Genomic DNA, 22939 nt, shown 5'->3' with positions numbered 1-22939 from the left:
ACTAGCATGGATTGTAGTAAATTGTAAACATAGGAATTTGTATCCGTCCCACTGTAGAAAAGTTGGGATGATAGGCCTCTCAAGGGTTAATTTTTTGGACTGGATCAGGTATAAGTGAGCAACCTGAACAGACTTCAGTCAACTTCTTCTCCAAACCTGCCAGTGATGGAAATCTCATAATTTATCTAAGTAATTTTTCAAGTATTTAACTACATTATTAGAGCACAGTTTTATTTTTCCTAACACTGAACATAAACTCAATCTGTTGCAAGTAAAACTGATACTACTTGGGGTAACATTGGTGGGCACAGAGAAAAGTCATAACTTCTTTCAGTAACAACATTTACATGTTTGAAGATCATTAGAGTCTCTGCTGACTGATTTTCTCCCACTTTCCTAAGCTAAACTGACAAATTTCAAACCCTGTTCTCTGTTGCTCTTGTCTAAACTCTCTCCAGTTTCTCCACTTTCTTCCTGACTTGCTGTAGCTGAGCACCAGTGTGGGCTAGTGCCCAGGAACTGCCTCCCTGTGCGGTTCCCATATCTCTGATTAATACTTTTACAGCAAGAGATTTACATTTTTCTGCACCAGCACTGCAAACAGCTCAGTCTTTTCCACAGTGCTAATACCTTATCACTTATTTCCCATTTGGCATTCATGCAGTTGACTTTTCCTCTGTGAACACCATCTTTATTGTCTTTACTTAATTTTGTCTTATGGATTTCAAGCTGTTTCACCCATTTATCAAAAAGATTTTTAATTGCAAGCCTGCTTGTGTGGTCTCCAAGTGTGACATGGTTCAAAAATGTGACATCTCATTGTCTAAGACATTACTGAAAGTAGCAAATAGTAGAAAAATCAGGGCCTACAGACTATTGATAAAATTATTCCTTGATACTACTTTCTCAAACAGGCCTTGCTCCTTACTTATTTCATCTCAATCATACTTACCAACATGACTGTCTGAGTCATATCAGAAGTCTCCCTAAAGTGAAAATCTATCTCCTCTTGCTGCATAGAGTGGCTGCTTCCCTTATTAAGTTTGAGAGGCTTATAAATTGATTGTTTAATAATTTGTGTTAATATCTTCCCAGATATCAACTTAATCTGAATCTTTGGCTGTCATTCCCTTGCTCTTCTTTTTTTTTTTTTTTACCATTTAAAGATATGTACTATGTTTATCGGGACTATTTATATCCTTCGGGAGTTCTCAGAGCAAATCACTGCTGATTTAAAAACTGCATCTTTAAATACATTGGGGTAAACTCTACAAGGCCCTGTCGACCTGGAAAAGCTGCTTCATGTGAAGACTCTCTAATATACTAAGACTTTCCATACGGGGAGTTAATGCACAGTAAATAGCGTACCACAAATTCAAATCCCAGTTTATTGTCTAGTCATTTAACCTTGTAAACAGGCCTTAAATCTGACTTTTCTGAATCTAAATACTCAGTTCCATCCCTGCTCTCCCTTGCATTCCTGTTTTCACGTTAATTCTCATCACGTTAGGTCTTTCGTCACGTTTCACCTTTCTGCAAAGACTGAAGAAAAGTCATTGAGCACATCAGCCTTGCCTGTGTCATCTGCAATCTTCTCTCCTTCCTGTTAGATTTACCACCATGTTTTGCTATGGGAGTTAAAACTCATTCTTTGCTCTTTCTGTTACGAATCTTCAAGTAATGGGAACAACACAGTAGCAGTGGCATGTAAAAATTATCAAAAAACCTGGATTAAATTGGAACGGAGCAGCCTCTTCCCTTCCCTCAGCAGCAGCGGACAAGGGATGCTCTAGGTGAGCACCTGCAGGTAACTGAATCGTGCCAACCTCCCTTTCCTAGGGAAGGAGATGCAAGGTAATTGAGACTTATCCAGTTAGGAAATTGATTTCCTCCTTTAAATTTAATTTCTGATTTTCAACTCAGTATTGAGGCTTTGGGCAACCTGGTGTAGTGGAAGGTGTCCCTGCCCATGGCAGGGGGGTTGGAACTAGATGATCTTTGAGGTCCCTTCCAACCCAAACCATTCTGTGATTCTATTATAAAATTAGAGTAAAAAATTCATTTATTCATTTTAGTAGCATTTTTTTTCAGAGTACAGACTGAAAACACTAAGGACACAGATACAGGGAGGTGGAAAACAAAGGCATTACTGTAGAATTCTTTTTTTTTTCACTACAAACTAAATAGTGTCTGGAGTTTGGTTTTGCCAGTGCATTTGAAAAAGCTAGACAGCCCATGTTCGCTTAATCAAGTTATTCTCCTTTCTTTTCTGTAATCTTCAGTATAGTTCCCCCTTGTGCAGCTAAGATGCCTGGAGGAACAATATACATTTTCCCAAATTATTCATCATCTACATCCTAGTTCTCACATTTATATTGCCAAGTGATTTGCAATTCATTTTCTGACATCTTTGGTTTACTTTGGTTTGGACTTCTGCTAAACAAAGCCTGCCAACAGCATTCCTCAGAAGGCTAATGAACTTGCTAGAATGGCAATCACTCTCTTAGAAAACTTTTGCGTATTTTTAATTTGTATTGACTCTTTGAGAGATTCAGATAATTTAGCAAGTTTGGTGGCATACACGAAGACAAACACTCCTGCTGACTCTGACATTCAAAACAGCTATTAGAGCACATTTGTTCAGGGCTGGAAGGGGAACCAAACAAAACAGACTAAACAGACCTCTTTTCCAGCAGAAACACACTTAAAAACATTGGCGTGAGTCCCAAAAGAGACTAAGACTATCACTGCATCATTTGTACAACAGGGAGTTTTTCTGAAAGTTGAAATTCATATTGTATCTGTTGTCCTATCTGATACCATCACGCTTTCCTTGGTGTTTTTTTCCTTTCTAAATGGATTAAAGTAATAGCATTAATTAAGCCAACAGAATTAATTTAAGCTAAACAATGTTATCTGGTTACGTATAAATGGTACATAGTATTACACTACAAGCTATCATGATGGTGTATTTTCCCAATAACAGTTTTAAATATTAATGCACTAAACTTGCCTGTCTCTTGAATATTTATTCTAAGGCATAAAGGTACTGAGAAGTGTAGCTTGTTACAGAAAATAATAATTAAGAAAAGACAAACCTTATAGCAGATATTTTTAATACTGGAATTTACCAGTAAATCGTACAGCAACAAGCCATTCATTCCCTATGAATGAACCCTTTGACTGCCTTCCAAAGATTAAACACATTATTGATTTCAGTACAGCCTGAAAATACAAGACGTTTCAAATAAACAATTTCTCATATTAGACAACCCTTTGCTGCAGTTAATGACCTCAACTTCACTACTACTTTGTTCATTTATTCGTCAAGAGATATTAAACCACAAATCATAACGTTCAAGCTATACAAGCTGTATTCAGCATCTTTGAATATACAAGCTGATCACCTGTGGAGTTTTAGGAAAAATGGCATGCCTATTCGTAAATTATTTGACAAATAAATCAAAGTAATATGAGATTAAAAAGGGAAAGTAAAATATAAAGAGTTACCGAGCTACACATGCATGTCAAGCAGACTGTTTGTTTATCACAAAGGAATGTAAGAGTAGTTAATGCCATTTACGTAAGAAAAATGACTGTGACTTCCTCCCTCATCATATCACTGAACACCTTCAACACATCTACTTGTTTGTGTATTCAGATTGTATTCAGTGCCATCCTGAAACATTGCAGTTATTTTAGAGCTGGAAGCACCCAAGAGTTTGGGCTTCCAGGTGTGCCTGGATAAATCGATGTAGAGATGTGCCCTACCAGCTGAACTTATCAGCTTGGCTCCCTGCTAGCCTGGAGGTCTCCACAAATGCTCCATTTTATTGATGACAAAAGCCTGCCCCTGGTCTTTAAAGGACTTAAAGAACTACGGTAGTGCACGGTAAAATGAAAATCTGTAATGTGTATGAATACTTGAACACCCTTTTAATCTCAGAGAAGCTTATGAAGAAAGAAAACTTATGAAAGCGTTCGTTCTGGACTTCTGCTGATGTTTTCCCTGCAATAAAAATATATCTTCTCTTTAAGCCTAAATGGAACAGAAGAGCATTACTGATTTGGAAATTACAATGTTTTTCTTTAGCTTCCATTAGAGTTTCACAAACACAGGAGAAACCAGTCTACTGAAAGTCTTCACTGATATGTTTTGACTTCAGTTGACACGGTCCTTCAGAATGGAGTTTTGGGGTGATTGCAGACAGGAGTGTGTAGCATGAATATTTAGAAGTTTCTGTCCTGTTTGGTACTAAATATATGCTCCAGCTTCCTTCACACATGTTCTTACCAGAAGAAAGCAGGACAGGGCTTTTACAGCATTTTATGTTTCATTAGAAATTCTATTTTATATGTAAACATACATATGTACTTTTTTTCGCACAAAAATATATACATATCTGAAATCCAGGTATATATTTTAGTATAAATGTGTGTATAGATAAATGGAAATGTTTAATATGACACAGACAGGCACATACATTTTTATTTGGCCTCAATAAATCCCTCTTCCAGATACTACACACATTTTTTCCATGTAAAATCAAATCCTTACACTAACCGACTAAATCCCAGCAGGCACTCCTAGAAGTACACTCTCTTTTCATATAAAATAAATGTACCATATACTATTCACAAATAAACAACTGCTACCTGGACACATTACTATCAGAAGCTGAGGTAAGGTATTTTAGAGTCAGAGGGAAGTAACATTTGGATACATGATGCTAATACCAAGGTTAACCTGTCATATCAAATACAGATATATCAAGATTAAGGAGCACCTTTCTTCTTGTCCTGAATAATAAATTAATGTCAACATCTTTATGTGTTTTGTAATACAGATTTCTATAAAACTGCCCTTCAAAATGGGTTCTTAAACTATGTGCTGGCATAAAATAAAGCTTTTCACGTCATCTATCATCTTGTTTTGGGATAAAGAAAATTCACTCATGTATTTAAACCAGGATGATATTCACGGACAACTTCTGCTGTATGAAAATGGGATAAGTGCACTGAAACGCTTTCAGGCAAGAAGCCAACAATCTCCATGCGTTACACAGAAGTGGCAGAGTGATTTTTTTTTTTTTTAAGGCACACCTGCTTTAGATGAAAGAAATTGAATTCCAACTCCATAACTGTCAAGCGCCACCGCAAATAATAGAGCCTAAGCCGAATCATTTCAGCAATATAGCTATTTTCCTGTTGAAGCGATGGAGCAGAAATCATCCTTAGCTAGATGATATCACTTTATGTGCATGCTTTGGAAACAGTTCCATTCATCATTTCACTGCTTAATCCCTTTCAAAAACATGTTCTTCGTTCCCTTGTTAATAAAAACTTTGGTTACCTAAGTCAAAATTGTGAAAAAAATGCGGATTGTGATTTTGCAGTAATTATATAAAAATTCCAAAGAAAATAGAGTAGCTACAATAAATCATCCGAACGCTTACACATAATATTTCTTACATGACACCACATGCATGAGGCTGTTTCTTCTATAGTCCCTTAAGCAGCTGAATCCTCGTTTCTTTTTTGCAGCTCCCAATAGGATGAAGATAACAGCAGGAAAATGAAGACAATCATTTGGGTATTGATAATCCAGAACTGAGCACGTTTTTCATTTGAGAAGATACAGTGTGAAGAAATTGCTAGTTCTCTCCCTTTTACCCTCATATAATCACACAGAATAATAATAATAATAATAATAAAAAACCCTTCTCATACATCAATAAACCTACATTTATTTTCAAACCTGTCTATGGCAAGGCTCAAATTCATGATCCGTGGCTGTAGTGACACCATCACAACGACTGCTGCTGACAACAACAAGATTTTAAAATGGTACAGATCATTTACTAAAGATTTTTACTGCTATGTCATTCTGCTTTCATTAAAATTTGAAGGCACAGATAAATTTCCTCATTTCTTCCCATTTTTTCTAAACAGGTATGTTTACCCACAGTCTAAAGAAGAGTGAATAAATAAGATCTTGCTTTGACTGAGAATTTTCAGTGACTACCAAGGGAAAGATCTCAACAACATTTAACTAACACTAGCTCCAGCCTGTAATCTTTCTGCTGAGTAACTGCTAAAGCCAAATGCTTTAGTTTTCTAAGTTGTTAATGTGTCAGCATTTACTTGTGGAAGTACCAATGCAACACCTGGTTAAATGCTGGCTTTTCATTGCCCCTGTACCTGAGTTCTCCTTTGCCCTCGTAACAGCTACGCATGGCTCCCAGGCAAGCCAACGGTTGACATGCTAAGGACACACAAGGCCCCACGTAGCCATACTGCCTTAATCTCTGGAAGCATTTTGGAAAGCTACCTTTCTCATCATACAATAGAGGCTTAGTTAAATACTGGAAAAATCTAGGTGCTCTCACAAATTTGCAACTTAATCTGAAAATTCAGATTTACAGAAATCTACTATTGGCTCACTAGCAGTGGCCAAAAGACGAGCTGTGTGTTTCATCGCAGGCAGTGGTACTGAAATGGGATGGGATGGAGCAGAGAGAGGAAACCTGGGGGGAGGAGGAAGGAGTGTGAGGAAGAGAATAAGGAAGCCAATTATAAATTCACTTGAGTTTTAAACTGTCACTTTGGACAACTCAGGCTCAGTAAAGTAAATCCAAATCCACGCTCTGGGCATTCATGTTCTCCTTTTGTTTGTCTCATTTGAAGATTCAGAGGAACTGTAGATCAAAATCTCAGTGCCCTGATGGAGGAAGACAGAAATTTGGACATTCTCTCACTCTTCCAGAAGCAACTTAGGGGAACAATGATACAAGCAAGGATTTTTTGATTGAACCTTCAGGGCTGCAACAGTAACTAGATGTATGATTTGATCTGACCCTTATTGTCAATTCACAAGAATAAAAAATTAAGCATTCAAAAAATCTTGGAAAAACTGTAAGCACTATAACTCCTTGCTTTTGCCCAGCTCCTAATAGTAGCATCTAACTAACACAGTAAAATGCCTTTAAATATATTCACTCTGTTTTCCAATAAATGATTCTCTATTCTTTATTTCTCAAGTTTTGCTTTTCATTTTATGTTATGAACTGCTCCAATGTAAATAGTATCCCAAACGCAAAAGATTAAAAAGTCCATTTACACTTGTTACTCCTTGTGAGTTTCCTACAAACACTTGGACGAAGGACCGGACTTCAAAATACTTGCTATATTTTTCTGATGCATACTAATCTAGATCACAGCTAGCAATGTTAATATGAAGTTAAGATTTTAGCATTCACTTTAACAGTTCCAGGAAGACATTAATACTAAAACAGAACATTGGCACCAGATGAGTATCTACAAGATTAAATTTAGGGCGGCAATTATGTCTTTCTTGAAGTAAAGCCTCAATCAATAAAAAAGATTTCGATAACCTTGCCTCCATAATGCCTACCAGAGGCAGTGCTAATGAGCAAAACCTCTTGCCAAGATTGGATTTGAAAACTTAAAACAGCTTTCAACACCTAGAAGTGACTATTTGAGACAATACACATCCCTAACTATTTTTAGACAATTAGAAAGCTATTTTGCATCTTCAAGGATAGTTCATGTGCAGTTATAAAACAGAAACAATAGCTGATGAATAGCAACGCTCAGGTTCCAGTGTCTGATATCAAACTATAGGTAACCTACAGCTAGTTGCAGCAGTTTCACAGATCATGTCAGTGTAACACTTCTTTTCTGGAGGATGGATTCGACACTGTTCCTTTTCTCCTGGCCACTTCAGCACTTAACTGATTTTCTTCCATTGGTTGTTCAATATAATTTGCTAAAATGTCACTAGATGGGGTGATGATGACTATATGCTCAGCTTATGTTTTAAACATGATACAGAATAATGTAAGAGAAAAATTATTTCCTAGAATTTTATAGGTGGTTTACAACTTATTGAAAAATAACCAATCAGGAATTTTTCTTGCAAATATGAGGTCTTATTTTTCTAAACTTTGTCTTATACTTATAAAACACTTCTTCTAATTGTTATGTGTCCAAAAAGACTGCAAGGAGCTTAGGATGGGAGTCAGTCTTGTTAATTGAGCTCTATAAAAAAAATAAAATGTACCAGCTCTGCAGAGTTACTTGAAGTTATAAGTTATTTAGTTCTAACTTCTAATTGTCATTACGACTTCCAAAACTCTGTTTGCTGAAGACTTATTCCAAATCCTGTTAAAACCCCGAATACGTTAGGCACAATAAATCATGAGCTTTTGCTATGGGAATAGCAAACAGAACCATCAGGCAGAAGCGGGAGCGTTTGGGGTTTTGGCATAGTGTAAATCCTTCCAGGAACACAGTCATCAGCAGATTTAACTCATCTATGACTCATAATATTCAGCCATGTGGATGTTTAAACATTAAGGCCCTGGCTATATACTTTTTGAAATTTCATTCATTTTTTGTTGTTTTCGGGAGAAAAGATGACACTGATACTTTTTCTGCCTGGAAAGCAGAAGACTGCAGTAAGTAGGAAGGAGTTAATTTTTGTGCCTACTCTCTGAAATTTTAACTTTTCCCAAAGAGATGGGGCAGGTTATATGCTTCATTGCACATATGTATGTATGCATATATATGTGTATCTCTATAGTGCATTACCTGAAACCTTCCTAGAAATTGCTATGAAACAAAGAGAATGCTTTTAATGGAAACATAGCCATGCTATTCGGTATTTCAGCAGGAGAAATGCCCTTCTATTTTCATCCAAAAAGGACCTTTTATTCTCTCATGTTAGAAAGTGCAATGTAAGTTGAAAGAAGTGCATGTACTCCCTGCAGAATAGGTATTTAGATACAATGCCTTAACTCGTTTTAGAATTAGCAGACATTTGCTCCAGAAATGTACCACTTCTGGGGGCCTGCAGCTGCCATTCCTTGGTTTATCCATAAACAAGTACAGCAGCGGAGCAACAGCAGAAGCTGCTAATCCTGTCCTAGGGAGAACTCCCATCGTGGAGAGAAGCATGATCTGGTCTTTACGTGTATTTATCGCTCATCTTTCCTGCCAGAAAATCCTGTTCTGCACAGGCCACTGAAAAAAATAGCGATGAGGGATCGAAATGAGCACATTTTGGGGCTTGATACAAGATGGGGACATGCTGAGAGGATCTGCCAACTTATATATCACGTCCCAAATGCAAAAGACCTTGCAATACTCCATATACATAAATAAACAGGCATAGAGATATGAATAAAATTATTTTCACTTTGAATTATTTAACTACAAGAGCATCTGTACTGAGTGTGTGTGGTGGGGTTTTGGTAGTGGCGGAGAGGATCCAGGGGTGGCTCCTGTGAGAAGCTGCCAGAAGCTGCCCCGGCTCCAAGTTGGACCTGTTGTCTCCGGCCAAGGCCAAGTCAATCAGCGATGGTGGTAGCACCTCTGTGGTAACAACTTATAGAAGGAAAAAAGCCTGCTGAGAGACCTGCAGTGGAGAGAAGGGGGAGGCACGGGCAGCACTGGGCTGCTGCCTCTCACCTGATGGCACAGCAGTGGCCACAGCAGTGTGGCCCCAGGCTGGGGAGTGGTTGCCCATAGCCTGGCATCAGCCAAAGGCCTTCATCCCCCTGAATCAAGAGAGAGAGGAGTGGGATGCGAGAGAAACAACTCTGCAGACATCAAGGTCAGTGAAGAAGGAGGAGGAGAAGGAGGGGCTCCAGGTGCAGCCCATGGTGAGATGGCAGGGTGTCCTCCTACAGCCCATGGAGGTTAACGGTGGAGCAGAGATCTACCTGCAGCCTGTGGAGGACCCCACGCCAGAGCAGGTGGCTGTGCCCTAAGCCATGACTCCATGGGAAAAGCCCATGCTGGAGTAGTTTGTTCCTGAAGGACTGTGCCCCATGGGAGGGACCCACACTGGAGCAGTTCATGAAGAACTGCAGCCTGTGGGAAGGACTCATGTCAAAGAAGTTAGTGGAGGACTGACTCCCATGGGAGAGAGCCCACACTGGAGCAGGGGAAGAGTGTGAGGGGTCCTCCCCCTGAGGAGGAAGGTGTGGCAGAAACAACATATGATGAACTGACCTAGACCTCCATTTCCCATTCCTTCTGTAGAGGCAGACAAATTGGGAGCAAAGCTGAGCCCAGGAAGAAGGGAGGGGTGGGGGGGAAGGTGTGTTTTTAAGATTTGGGTTTGTTTCTCCTTATCCTACTCCAATTTGATTGGTAACAAATTAAATTTTTAAGTTTTTTCCCCAGGTTGAGTCCGGTTTGTCTGTGACTGTAAGTGGTGAGTGATCCCCTCCTGTCCTTGTCTAGACCTACGAGCCTTTCATTATGTTTCCTTCTCCCTATCCCACCGAGGAGTGAGCAAGCAGATGTGTGGTGCTTAGCTGCCAGCTGGGACTAAACCATGACAGCATGACATGGTCTGTGGGCCTGATACTACATCTTTATGCTCAATTAATTTTTTAACATTAATATCAGTTGGAGAAGGAGCAGGACATATCAGAATATACATGGTATGCACGATGATATGTACCCCTAAGATCATGGTTTGTACTTCAGCAAACTAATTCATACTCAGGAGCTCTGGGTAGGAGCTGCCACATCCAAAACTAAAGTTCAGTATTCAGAACAAGTTTTCATTGTGCTTGAGAACAGGAGTTCTGGATCGATCCCCAGGCACCTGCAAGGCAGGTTTGGAAAGGAAGAAGGTCTCTGTCTTACAGGACACAGACAGACATTACTCTCTTCTATATTGTCTCCTATGTGTATCAGCTGAGATTTGGGAGACTTAACATGAGCCAGTTTCCCCTAGGAGGAGGAGCACAGGGATGCACTGTGCGGTTTATTTATAGGAGCTCCAAGCCCTGCGCTGTGAACAGCGGAGGGCAAGCGGCCGTGCAGGAGCTCCTCCTGCAGAGGTGAAGTCAGGCTCCTGCGGCACAGCACCCACCTGCCTCCTCTCTGTGCCGGCCTCCCTTATCCCAGGGATGGCTTCTGCCTTCACACTCCTAAACTATGACATGAATGGTCCCAGAGGTGCCTTTCTTTTCTGCCTCTGCCTGAGTCACAGGCAACTCAGTTCCAAATTAGATGTGTTAGCTGAGTTCTTCAGAGTTCAAAGAATTCCTTCCTTCTCTCCCTCTTCTGTGCCAGAGCCAGTTCTGTTATTACCTTCCCATTTGATAGCTGACTCAACACCTCCCCAAACTCTGCAGCTAACCTGGCTTGGAGAAGCCCCTCTAATAAAACTGATCGAAAAAATGAAAAGTGCTTCAGAGGAAAAACCCTAACTAGACAAATTCTCAGTCTGAACCAGAATGAACTTTTATCCTAACGATCACAATTTTGTCAAAAATTTTTGTACTAGCTCTACTCTCAAAATTTTACTCTTCTGTCATGGTACTGTTCCAGATGGGATCAGACAATTTCCCAGCTACTTTCTTTGACACCTGGTTAAGACTCTCTTTCCCCCTGTTTAGAATTAATTTCAATCTAGACATGTAACTTGCTGGCATTTGTACCATAACACGAAGACAGGAATATCTTGTGATAAGTTTACTGAGAGAATACAGAAGTTTTTAATCAGTTTGCCTTAGAGCCACCGGAAGAAAGAAAAATACTCCTGGCCTGCTCTTAAGTCCCCCCCTTTTTCCTTTCTTTTTTTACCCAAAGCAGCTTTCGAGATGCATTACCCATGACTGATTTATTAGAGTGTTAGTGCTGTCAGAGCCCGTGTCAGGTGTAAGACAGATTTGTCATAAGGATGCAGCAAAACTAGATTACTCTATTCAAAAGCTGCATGTCTTCCCCATACTCAGTGCCAAGTTTTTGATAGTCAACAAAGAGTTTGTTACTAACATGGATGCACACGTCTCAGAGAAAGAAGATCAAAGCCTTTGTGTTGATCAAGGCTGTTTATTTCACATTTTAACTAAGTCTAGGATACTGAAAAGGAATTTCAAAGGGCACAAAATGAAGCAGCCTATCTGTTTAATACCACAAGCCACTATCAACCTAATACGTTCATTTGCCCTTTAATACAGGGACCATTTCAAAATCTTTTTCCTGCTATTAAAACACTTTTAAAAGCTTATGACCTTATAAACCAAGCAATCATTTACTGCTTGACAGCTACGACCTGCCATCACTTTACAAGACCAAATTACTGAAGAAAACTGAAGGTTCATGAAGGCAAGTGACATGAAAGAACAGTAGAGATTTCCTGCAAGAGATAAAAATGACCAAAGTACCATTAACACAGAAAATGAAATTCAGACCTGTCTTTATTCTCTGTTTCTTCATACATAACAAGAACTGTTTTTGCAACTTTTCCTTGGAAACATCTGAGAATAAAGACACAAGTCAAGACATAAGCAATGAGCTACACAGAATTGTTTTACAGACAGTAGCTAGGAAGATCAAGATGGAAAACCATCAGTTATTAAAATTACAAAAGGTTCAGGCTGTTGTAAAATAAAACAATGTAATATATAGTGTGGTATGTGAATAAAGCAAAAGCACAGAGATTAATACTGACATAAGGATGCATAAATATTACAAAGTAAGCTCAGAACATTGATTTCTCTTTCCTTAATAATAAAAAACAACAAAAAAACCCAAAACAGAATAGGAAGATGGTAATGAATCCAAAATAAACAAAAGAAATCCAGGCTCAGTCTCAAGATAGCAAAAGCTGAGAGTGAATTTTTGAGTCATAAGATTTGAAAAAAACACAAAAAAAACCCCAACAAAAACAACAGAAAAGAACCTGACCAAGGATGCGGCAGCAGTAGAAAGCAGCTGGAGGAGAGGGGTGGATAGGATCTAAATTAGTAGCTGTTACATTAGAGATTGCCTAGATTAAAAAAGAAAAATAAAGAATGTTTACATAAAATAATAGGAAATTATTATAAACCTATAAAGTGGATTACAGTTTAAACAGGAAAATGTTTACATGTGAAGAGAAATTTCTTTAAAAGGTTAAAACGTTGATCATGAAGGGGCAGCTGATCTTAAACTGAGGGAATCTATCAGTGGAATAATCATGGTACCTGTTGTGCTTTTAAACAATCAAACTCAATGAGTTAACTTGATGTAATTGATCTGTAGATGCTAAAGACATGGTTTTGCAGGAATATACGAATCTTCTGTTCATGTCTTTAGCTTTGGAAATGTTACTGGTCAGGTGGAAGAGAACTGCCCTTGAATAAAGCAAGGTTTCAATACAAAAATAAACTAGTACTGAAAGAGGCCTCAAGGGGATGTAAATTGTTCTTCCACCTTGCAAACTCCTGGAACTATTCACAAAGCTAAAAAGCTACAAAGTTACTGGAATAAGGAAAATGGATTTTCTACTGAGCTATGACAGGCTAGTCATCACAACAGAAAATGTGGGGATTTGAACAGGGGCCTGAACCCAAGTTTTCAGAGTCAGAGTTCTGAGCTGTGGATTATATCAACGCACAGTTTCTTACAACCTGGATACAAGAACTGGACAAATGAAACACATCTGTGAAACAAGGAAATCAGATGAAACAAGACAAATTACCTTCCACAGGTCTGATACAATGCTTCTGCCAGACCCAACCATCTCTCCGCTGCCAATGGCAGTGAGACGACTGAGATCCTCCGAGAGACCAGGGAGGAGGCAGATGGGGAGGCCTCCACAGCCTGAGTGAGCAGGAGGAAGAGCAGCAATTTCCAGTGAAGCCAAGAGGAAAGCAGAAGGAGCAGTGGCTGCACTCACACAGCTTTCTGGAGGCTGTGGTTTTCCTAGTAACCAGTTCTACCAAGCCAGACCAAGCCTATTCCAACACAACCTTAGGGCCAAGAGCTGAATACAAGTCTCTGAAGTACCCGACCAATGCTCTTAACAGTAATGCCATCCTTCCTTTCTAAAGACACTCACTTTAGTTTGGTCTTGCTATATTAAGAAAAAAAAAGAGCCAATTATAACAAATAAGATTGAACACTACTCAAAAGTCTCAACTCTTTCAAAGACTACCTGACTGGTTTAAGGTCACAGGACACCACAAGGGCAAGGTAAAACTCAGACAAATCAAAATCAAGGTGTTTCCAAGACCACACTGCCACTGTTTAGTTTGCAGTTCAACTGAAACAAACTTTAGAAAGCAAAGTTCAAGGTATTTTAAACTCATTTTAATATCTTAGTTGTAGTATGAACCTAAATGCACTTGTTCGCTCATCCCAGTTAATGAGCAATCCAAAAACTAGTAAATATTCCATCGACATGTGAGAAATTGTCCCCGTACTAAGAGAGTAAAGTGTTGTGCCAGCAGCCTGGCACTACAAACTGCTTCTAACGTTTGTGTGGTGTTCTGTGTTCACGAAAAGAAATCTTAATCTGCAATTTTAATACGGCACTGACAACTACAGCACTGCAATCTGTTACTGCCTGAGAGCGCTGGAGAGTGTTTTGCCTGGCTGCTGTGGGCTGAGTCCCGTCCTTGGCTGCAAGGGCACAGCAAGATGCATCTGTATACTTGAAGGCTAAATTTAGATGAAGGAGAAAAGGCCACATGAGATACAGAGTTCTACTTTGGATCATTTCATGCTTGGATTTGTAGTCAGTAGCTTTAAATTTTCCTAGTTAAGAGAGGGCACCTGCAATACATTCAATTTTATGCAAGTTAAGTGTGCTCACAGATTCGTAGTAGGCTGCTGAAGTAGTGCCTATCTGAGCAAAGTTTGTACAAATTAGTAATGAAATATGGAGGAAAAAACTTAAAACAACAGAAAAACAAATTAAGCAGGAGTTCAGGAAGTTTTCTGGCTGATTTTGAGCTCAAGCTTTCTCAAGATCAAACAGTCTCACAGCCCTTATCCACACAAAGGAAAGCAGAATCCCCTCTGGCTCCACAGCTGCACGCAGAAGCGTACACTTTGCCTGCCCTACTGAAGCCAGGCCAAGAGTAATTCCAGCTCCTCGCTTTCCCACAGCTCCCTATAGCCCCTCCACATGCTTTTCTGTACCACCTTATCTGTGCTGGAGATTCTCTTACAGATGTTCTCGCCGTTACATACTCGAGCCAAGGCGTATGACGTGAAGGAAACATTCAGTGTGCATCAGTTGATCTACCTAAAAACCACCTGCACGCAGGTAACAGGAACTATTCAGTGTACCAACCCAAGAGCTTAAGTGAACAAACAAGTAAACAAACCCTCACATAAGAGAGAATTGCTTTGATTTCAAAAGGTTATTGTTTTTTTACAAAGCAACAGAATTGAAGTTTGGAGAAAAGAAGAGCTTTTAACCGAGTTCTACGTTGTGAATTTGTCAGTTTGTAATAGCAAAACAAAAAACCTAAAATTATTTGCAAGTTAGAAGGATGTCTAGTAGGCTTTGGGATTTGAGACCAGCACTCAGAGCATTTTTATTGAAAAGCCTAGTGTCATTTTTGACTATGCCCTACAAACTAAGCAGAGATTACTTTACACTAACAAAATCACAGCAAGAGTATCGAGGACAAAAGCTAAAACATTGTTAAATAATACACTTCCATTAAAAATCATAAAATGATTGTTTACTTCTCTTTGATAGAAGTAACTGCTGAATAACACAAATCCAACTGGACGTTTATTGGGCACAATGCACTTAATTTTTAATGAGTTGTTTATAGGTAAAATAATGTTTAACCCAATCAGATCAAGCTTGGCATTTAGATTTTCAAAAGATTAATTTTATGTTACTGTATGTTTTATCATTATTTTATAAAATTACCACAAAGACAATGGAAATATTTGCATTTTATATTTCTAATCGTGTAAACAATTTCTAGTGAAGAAAACATGTCAGCTCAGAACACCAAAACTTTTAATGGACTTAGATCAAAATATATAAGGAAAAGGGGGGAAAAAAATTATTTGATTATATAATCTGTCTTCCAAATGAAAGAAAATAAATAAATTTTCCAGCCAGTACGAGAGTTCAAAATGTAAAGCCCCATTTTAAAATTTAAAGACTCATTTCTTATTTTTGCAATATTTTTATTATCACTATAAATACCTCAATTCTTATCTCCTCCCTTTTATACACTGTTCATATCAGCAGAGAAAGGGTAAAAGTCTGATTTTGAGCTCAAGAAGGTATTAACAATCACAACTGAAGTTTACCAGCCCTTCATAACCAAGTGAGGCATTATACTAAAAAAGTCCTTCAGCTTGCACCAGCCTTTCTTGGTCATTTTAAGTCCCACCATATCTTCTCACCTTTAGGCTCTGTTTCTCCCTCTCTTTACTCCCACCTCGTTTCCTCACTGCTGATCCCTCTCCCTGCTCTTCTCTGCATCTCTGTAATGGTTGAGACCTTCCCTGAGGTCCAGTTTCCCTGTCTGAGTGCAGGGAAAAAGCTGAGGCCTTTTGGTGCCCAGCAACATTAGTACTAATGCAACACATTTCTTTATACATCCTTAAATACATTTTGAATTCTCTGTAGCAGGACACTATTAACTCACAGATTATCTGTGACTCATTATGATCCTTTATGGTTTTTTTTTACATAAATGCTATCTACCCATCTGGTACTCAGGCTGCTAATTATTCCTGATCAGTGTGGTATGTTGTACTTTCCATGGTGGACCAGCATCTTATTTTTTCAGCAACTGCTCCAATTTATTAAACTTGTTTTGAATCTTAACTGTACCTTCCAGTTTACTTGCAGCCCACTGCAGCTGTGTATTACCTGCACATTTCGTAGGCAGGGTCTCTGTCGTACCGTCCCAGTCACTGGCAAAAAGAGCCTGTCACCAAACACATGGGACACCCAATGGACCCTCACTAGCAAAATGTGTCCGTACAGACACTGCCAACTATCAGCAACTCCTCAGATTTGCTCCCTCTTCTTCCCACAGCAAACACACCTGGACCAGGTTTCCTCAGCTTACTTATGAAAAAAGTTCCAAAACAATTGCAAAGGGTAATGAAATTAAGACACATACTGCTTTCCACAGAAAAGGATTGGTTTGACATGATTTTTTAATAAATTCATGTCGACTATTATTCATTTCCTTGTTAATAACCAGGCTACATACATACAGAGACAAAATCCTCTGCCATCCACCCGCTCCTCCTTTTTCCCTTCCTTTCTTTAAACAGATCCCATTGCAAATCAAAGCCCTAGAGCCAGATGATTTTCTTTGCTTCTTATCTTTGATTTCAAATGGAAGTATGATGGATATTCTGATAGAAATGAGAAGAGACACATTAGTCCATAATAATCCTGTGTTCTCAAATAACTTAAGGCACCAGTTGAGCTTCACTCATTCAGCAACAAAAAACATTATTTAATGGTTGTTTAAAAAAAAATATGGCAGTTCTCCATGGCAAATTCATCCCTGTTTTGAAACATATGCTATCAGTGCTCAGAAGGGAACTGTAAGCATAGATTTTAAAAATAGTCTTGCAAAAACATTATCTCTGAGAAACTGAAAGTGAAGCTGCCGGAATGCAGTTTCGAACCATATTGTTGATAACGTCTGGAGATGTCACAGTAGCACGTTTTCCGTATTCCCAACATAATTTCTAAAACCCAACTGTAAGCACAGAAAAGCGCTGCGCTCACAGCATCAATGGCAGGTGCTGGAAGAAAGGCAGCGCTGGCCGGGGCTGCCCTCCATCCCGGTGTCCCCCGCCACAGGCTCAGACCACAAACACTCAGCACTGGCTCCGGGCATGCGGGACAGCACACAGCTTGGAATTGGAGCATTTCTAATCCTCCAGACACCATAATAGAGGTCAAATACCATTTACAGTGTTTAATATTTCATTTTTAGGAAGACTGATGACATTATAGCTCATTGGATATTTATGAGGAGACTGAGCAGTCTCATTTTCACGGGTAACCAGCGCTGTGGACAGAAACGTTCACACGAAACACAGCTGTTGATGAGCTGCGTTGGGAATTTTTTGCTATCCCACCCAACATCGACATTTTTAAAACTGTCAAGCCTTATTTTGAGCAGAACAGCCTGTTTTGTTGGTGTTTCCGTACAGCAGAAGGCATACCGAGGGAACAGAGACAGGCAGGGAGTGCCAAGTAACGCAGGTTCATTAACTCATTGTAGCACAACTTAATCTGGCTGTAGGACATTATTTTCCATGGAAACTCTAGTTTGTGCTAATGTGACTCTACAGGAGGTCTAATGTCTGATGCGCTTAGGGGTAGCAGACAGAGGAACATCTCGCTGCACCCCGTGGGCCCTCAGCTGCTGGAATCAGGGCTTGCAGGAGTGGAAATATCTAGAGGTTTGTCTCCAGCTTACCAAAATGCTGGAACCATCTCAAGCTCAAAGGAATTGCAGGAGCTGGAAGGGCAAACTGTGCCTGCCAAGGGCTGGGACATGGGCTGGCCCACAACGTCGTGCAAAAGCATGGCTCAGACCCCTCTTCATAGCAGGAATAACCTGACAAGTTATTGTGTCCCAGGCTTGGCCAGACTGGCCAAAGCCCTGTCCACAAAGCTGCTCTGGATGCCAGGGAAGAGCCCTGCAGGCAGCAGGTCCCTCAAGCCCTTCCTCCTGTTGTGGGCACTGACACCACAGGACTGCCAGGTAATGTGACCACTTCTGCAACGCCAACAGGAGAATCAGGATTGCAAGTGCAATAGTCTGTGACACCTACTGAGATGGTGCTTATAGTTTGTTTTTCTCCTAAAATCAGGCCATTTACCTTTTAAAAGTTTTTGTCAGACTGTCGGTGTAAGATAATGCCAGACTGATACTTACCCTTTAAACCTGAATAATAGCCTCATAAAAGCAGCGATATGGGCTTTAATTACAAGAACACACTTTTCCATAAGATCCCTGCTTCAGCTGATGCTCTGCACGGACAAAGAAAGGGGCTAGAGTCAGACTGCACGCAGTCTGCCATAAATCTGGCATTTCTTACCTCTGAGAACAGAGCAGATTTCCTCTTTTTCACTCAGGCACTTTCCCTGATTAAATTCTGATAGCTTAAAAAAATGGTACTAACTCTGCCTGCAAGATGAGAAAAGATTGTGGAAATAACCTCTGCTGGAGATACTAGGGGATGAGAGTGAGATGTAGATAAAGAAGTAAATAAGGAAGAGGTGAGGAACTTTAAAAACTTCAGTGCCTGCAGGCTTCACGTAAAAATATATAATTAAAATGCAGAGTTATGATAATCAGAACAGAGCAATAAAGTGTTATCTGCTAATCTTCTGAATTAAAGTGCAGCTATCGGCTCCACACAAGCAGGGCTTGTTACCTTTTAGTGTCCCTTAGAGACTTTCTGCTGTCTTGACTGCTTTCTATCACATTATATCACGAGTACAGTTTTCCAATTAGTTGGGATCCTTGATATAAGTTTTTTCCCTTTAAAAATTCATTCTTACAAGCAAGAAAATCTTTAAGAGTGAGGTGGCATTTTACCAGATTGGTACATCATTTTCATTAACTCATCTTCATCTATTATGCAATGTGAAAAAAAACAGATAGAAAATTTATTGAATTTAATTTCTAGAGCTATGTTACTAAAAATCTGATTATTTTTTAGTAGTTGAACAACCTTATTTTAAAAATAAAAGATTATACTGAAGGTAAGTACTACTGTCACTGTTAACACGATAGAATAATATTCGGTATTCATCTCACATGACATGCAAGTCACAATAACGAGTAATTGTTCAATTTACTGATTATATTCACATTAAAATACTTCCTCATTTCTAAATTGTTTCATCTATGTCATACAGTCTATTTTAAAGTTTTTATCATTAACAAATGCAAAGTTTATCTGTAACAAACCACTGCCTTTAGGTTTAAAAGCAAGGATTTAATGTTAAGGAGAGCAGTCTAAATATCTGGTATTTCAGGTGGTGCCCTACCAAAAAGTATTATTGGTTATTTTTTCTCATAATTTTACTTGGTTTCAAATGAATGAAAGACAGTTATGGCATTTTTGATTCTACTTTAGGTAGCATTTACAAAGATAATGAGACATACATCTTTTAAGTTACTGCAGTGGTTAGCAAGTTCTACCCGGGCTGAAGGAAAGAGTTATCAATAAGCCTTCAGTTCATTTTAGCTTAGTGTGGCTTTATGTCTAATACAACCTATTAACAGAAATAGAAGGTAACACTGAGGTTTAAAATTCACTTCTCCTTTCAGAACTTCTTCACCTGGAAGGTGGCATCTAGCATCAATGCTAAAATAAAACGATGTAATGCAGTAATAGTCTGAAATACTGCAAAGTCTGTGTAATATAGCTTAGAGTTACCACAAAATATCAGAGAGTTTTAACCTCTAAGACAGCAAGAGGCAGGAGGAAGAAAGCTACAGGTTTATTTCTCTAAAATTTCCCATCTTTGTGATCATTGGTTTAGCTTCACTGGTTTGTAGCAAATTGAAGCCTGCAACTTCACAAAGCTCCAATAAAATGCATAATGTCCAGTTTTTCCCCTTCTGAAACTGTCCATTATCATATAGGACTTAAATACATATCACTCAATTCTGAAACTATGTATTTAACACACAGAACAGACACACATTAAACACAGGTACAAGCTTATGACAAACAACTCTGGCAAAAATGTGATAAAAGCATTGCAAAATCTGCCAACATCTCCATTATTTATATACACCTCCATAAGATGCGTGCCTATTTATCCTTGCCTCTCTGATTTGAATAAAAATGTTCTGACCTCAGATAAATAAACAAACAAGTGTAACTAAACTTTACTAAGGTTCTTTTATTATGAAATCTAAGGTTTTTTTACAGATAAACAGACTGTGAAAATACACTATAGCTACTGCTATGTAGGTTATGACACATTCTCCAACTGTTCTGAGGAAAGTAGTAGTAATTATGAACAATCCCCTTAAGGTTATAAATGGATTTCCCATAAACTATCATATTTTTCCAGCCATTATATTAATTTCCTTCTCACTGCCTTCACTAGCTTTACCAATAACATCTTTTTAGCCTTCTTATGCAACAAGCTAAGCAATATTCCATGTCGCTGAATATTTATTTATTTTTGACAGATCAGGCTCAAGGTTCCACTGGAGGAACCTGCCTCTTGGGAAATACTCTTAAGTGTGATGCATTCTTCCCCTTGGCCCTCTATAAAGAGACTTTTATGCAGCAGTAGTCAGAATTCTGACAACGTCTTGCTTGCACCAAGGGACAGAAAGTGGTCAGTCTAGTGAAATTTAAGTTATTCTCCATCCAGGTTCCTCCTTCCCACCTTTTTTTTTTTTCAATACAAGGACCCATTCTGATGTCTTCCATTTCCCAACATACACGGCTGGGTCTCATTTAGCACAGGAGGGAGCAGAACATTGTAGGAATGACTTCACCATATATACCATCTTGGAAGACCCTGTGAGTCCAGCATTTCCACAAGGCTGACTAAGAAAGATTGTATTAGGACTGTGTGAGATTGAGCTTAGGACTAGGAAAGAGGAAACATCAATTTCAATCCTAAATCTGCCACAAATTTACCATAGACCTTCAGCAAAGGCATTAAAATATCTTATACTTCAATAACCTCCATTATTAAGATGTATACAGAGCTTTCCTTGTTTTGAAAATCTTTCCTTTAAAACGATAACGTCATGAAAAGGATTAATGGAGAATAAATCCGTTATGGTTCACCAGTCCTCAAGGTGTGTCTCACTATTTCCTACTGCAACAATACCTCCAGGAGCATCACACACACGTAAGGAGTCGCAGTGAACCAGACCAGTTCTTAGCATGTCTTCCTCCCCGAATTTCTCACACATTCCTCACCATCACGGTGTTTGAATCACCCATGTCTCAATGATACATCAAGCCTCACGAATTAAATACCTGCGAACCCCTTTGCCTTTGGATCACACATAGAGCAGAATCCTCATTTTGATTTAAATTTGAGCTTTGCTATGCGTGAAAATGCATCCTTGGCACAAGATAATCCAGTCTGGCAACAGCTCTCTTTCCTGCTATTTTTGTTAGTCTTCCAGCAAAACAACTAACATCTGTAGCCTGGAATAAACTTTTTGAGATTGCTTGAATTATTGTTTACCAATATGTGAGCTGCTATGACGTAACAAACAAAAATACTACTTTTTTTTGTTTGCTATGGTAGCAAACAAAAGCTCTGACATGAATAGAACGTGTGCAAGAAGAACCCGGGAAAGAACAGGTCTTTCCTTGTTGCTTCAGCCCTTCTCTCTATCATTTGCAGCGATAAGGACAAAGGAGGTGGACATACAAAACCAGAGGTGTGGGAAGGGAAGAGGCCAAGTGAGGAGATGAGTAAGGACAAGTTGACTCTGGCAATGTCGAGAAGGAGAGGAAACAGGGAGAAACAAGGAAAAGCAGCAGTGGCAAAGATCACCCAAGAGGCATGAAATAATTTCTGCAATTTAGCTCAATACAACTAAAATTAAGTCCTTAATGAGACTAAATCCATGGTGAATTTTGACTCATTCCAAACAACTGGCACCCATCATCGCTGAGCCATGAGTTCCTGGAAGATCAGCTGCGACTTGGGCCTTGCTGTTGTTGTCACTGAGGTGATGTGAATTTTGGTGAATATTTCCACAGCATGTGCCAAGCCTCAGAGGAGGCTAAGCTTCAAGGGAGGAAGAATAAAGTTTAATTAAAAGCAACCTAAATCACTGCATGGAATCCTTTGAGAGATTTTCACCTAGTTCTCTGTTTTTAAATACTGCTGTAGCAGGACTAACTGCAAGCAAAGTAAGTATAAACCTTTTTGCAAAACTTCTTTTGTAGGGAAATCACAACAAAATGCTTCACAGCTGATTACAGACAAAACGCATCCCATAAGAAAGAGAATATCAGGCAGGAATCACACCACTTACCAAGATCAAGTTCAAAAAAAACAATAAATTCAATATGGCTAAATTTTCAGGGAGGATTCTGAGACTGAAGAATTTAACTGGACTTCATAAAAGTCCAAAGAAACAGGTAGGAAAGTAAAAAAGACAATTTT

At 39.0% G+C, this 22939-nt stretch overlaps 1 protein-coding gene across 1 annotated transcript in view; it reads left to right on the top strand.

Annotated features, from left to right (window-relative positions):
* Positions 1-15121, top strand: part of LOC104384628 (von Willebrand factor D and EGF domain-containing protein) — a 198303-nt gene extending 183182 nt beyond the window's left edge. The window contains exon 29 of the mRNA XM_086616173.1: positions 14987-15121. Within this exon, the coding sequence (XP_086472299.1) occupies positions 14987-15121 (135 nt within the window). The remainder of the gene's footprint in view (positions 1-14986) is intronic.
* The last annotated feature ends 7818 nt before the right edge of the window (positions 15122-22939 follow it).

The sequence above is a fragment of the Tauraco erythrolophus genome, chromosome 8, assembly GCF_009769465.1.
Source record: "Tauraco erythrolophus isolate bTauEry1 chromosome 8, bTauEry1.pri, whole genome shotgun sequence".
Classification (NCBI taxonomy): Eukaryota; Metazoa; Chordata; class Aves; order Musophagiformes; family Musophagidae; genus Tauraco; species Tauraco erythrolophus.
Note: the sequence above shows the minus strand (reverse complement) of the source record. Positions and strands in the feature narration are given on the sequence as shown.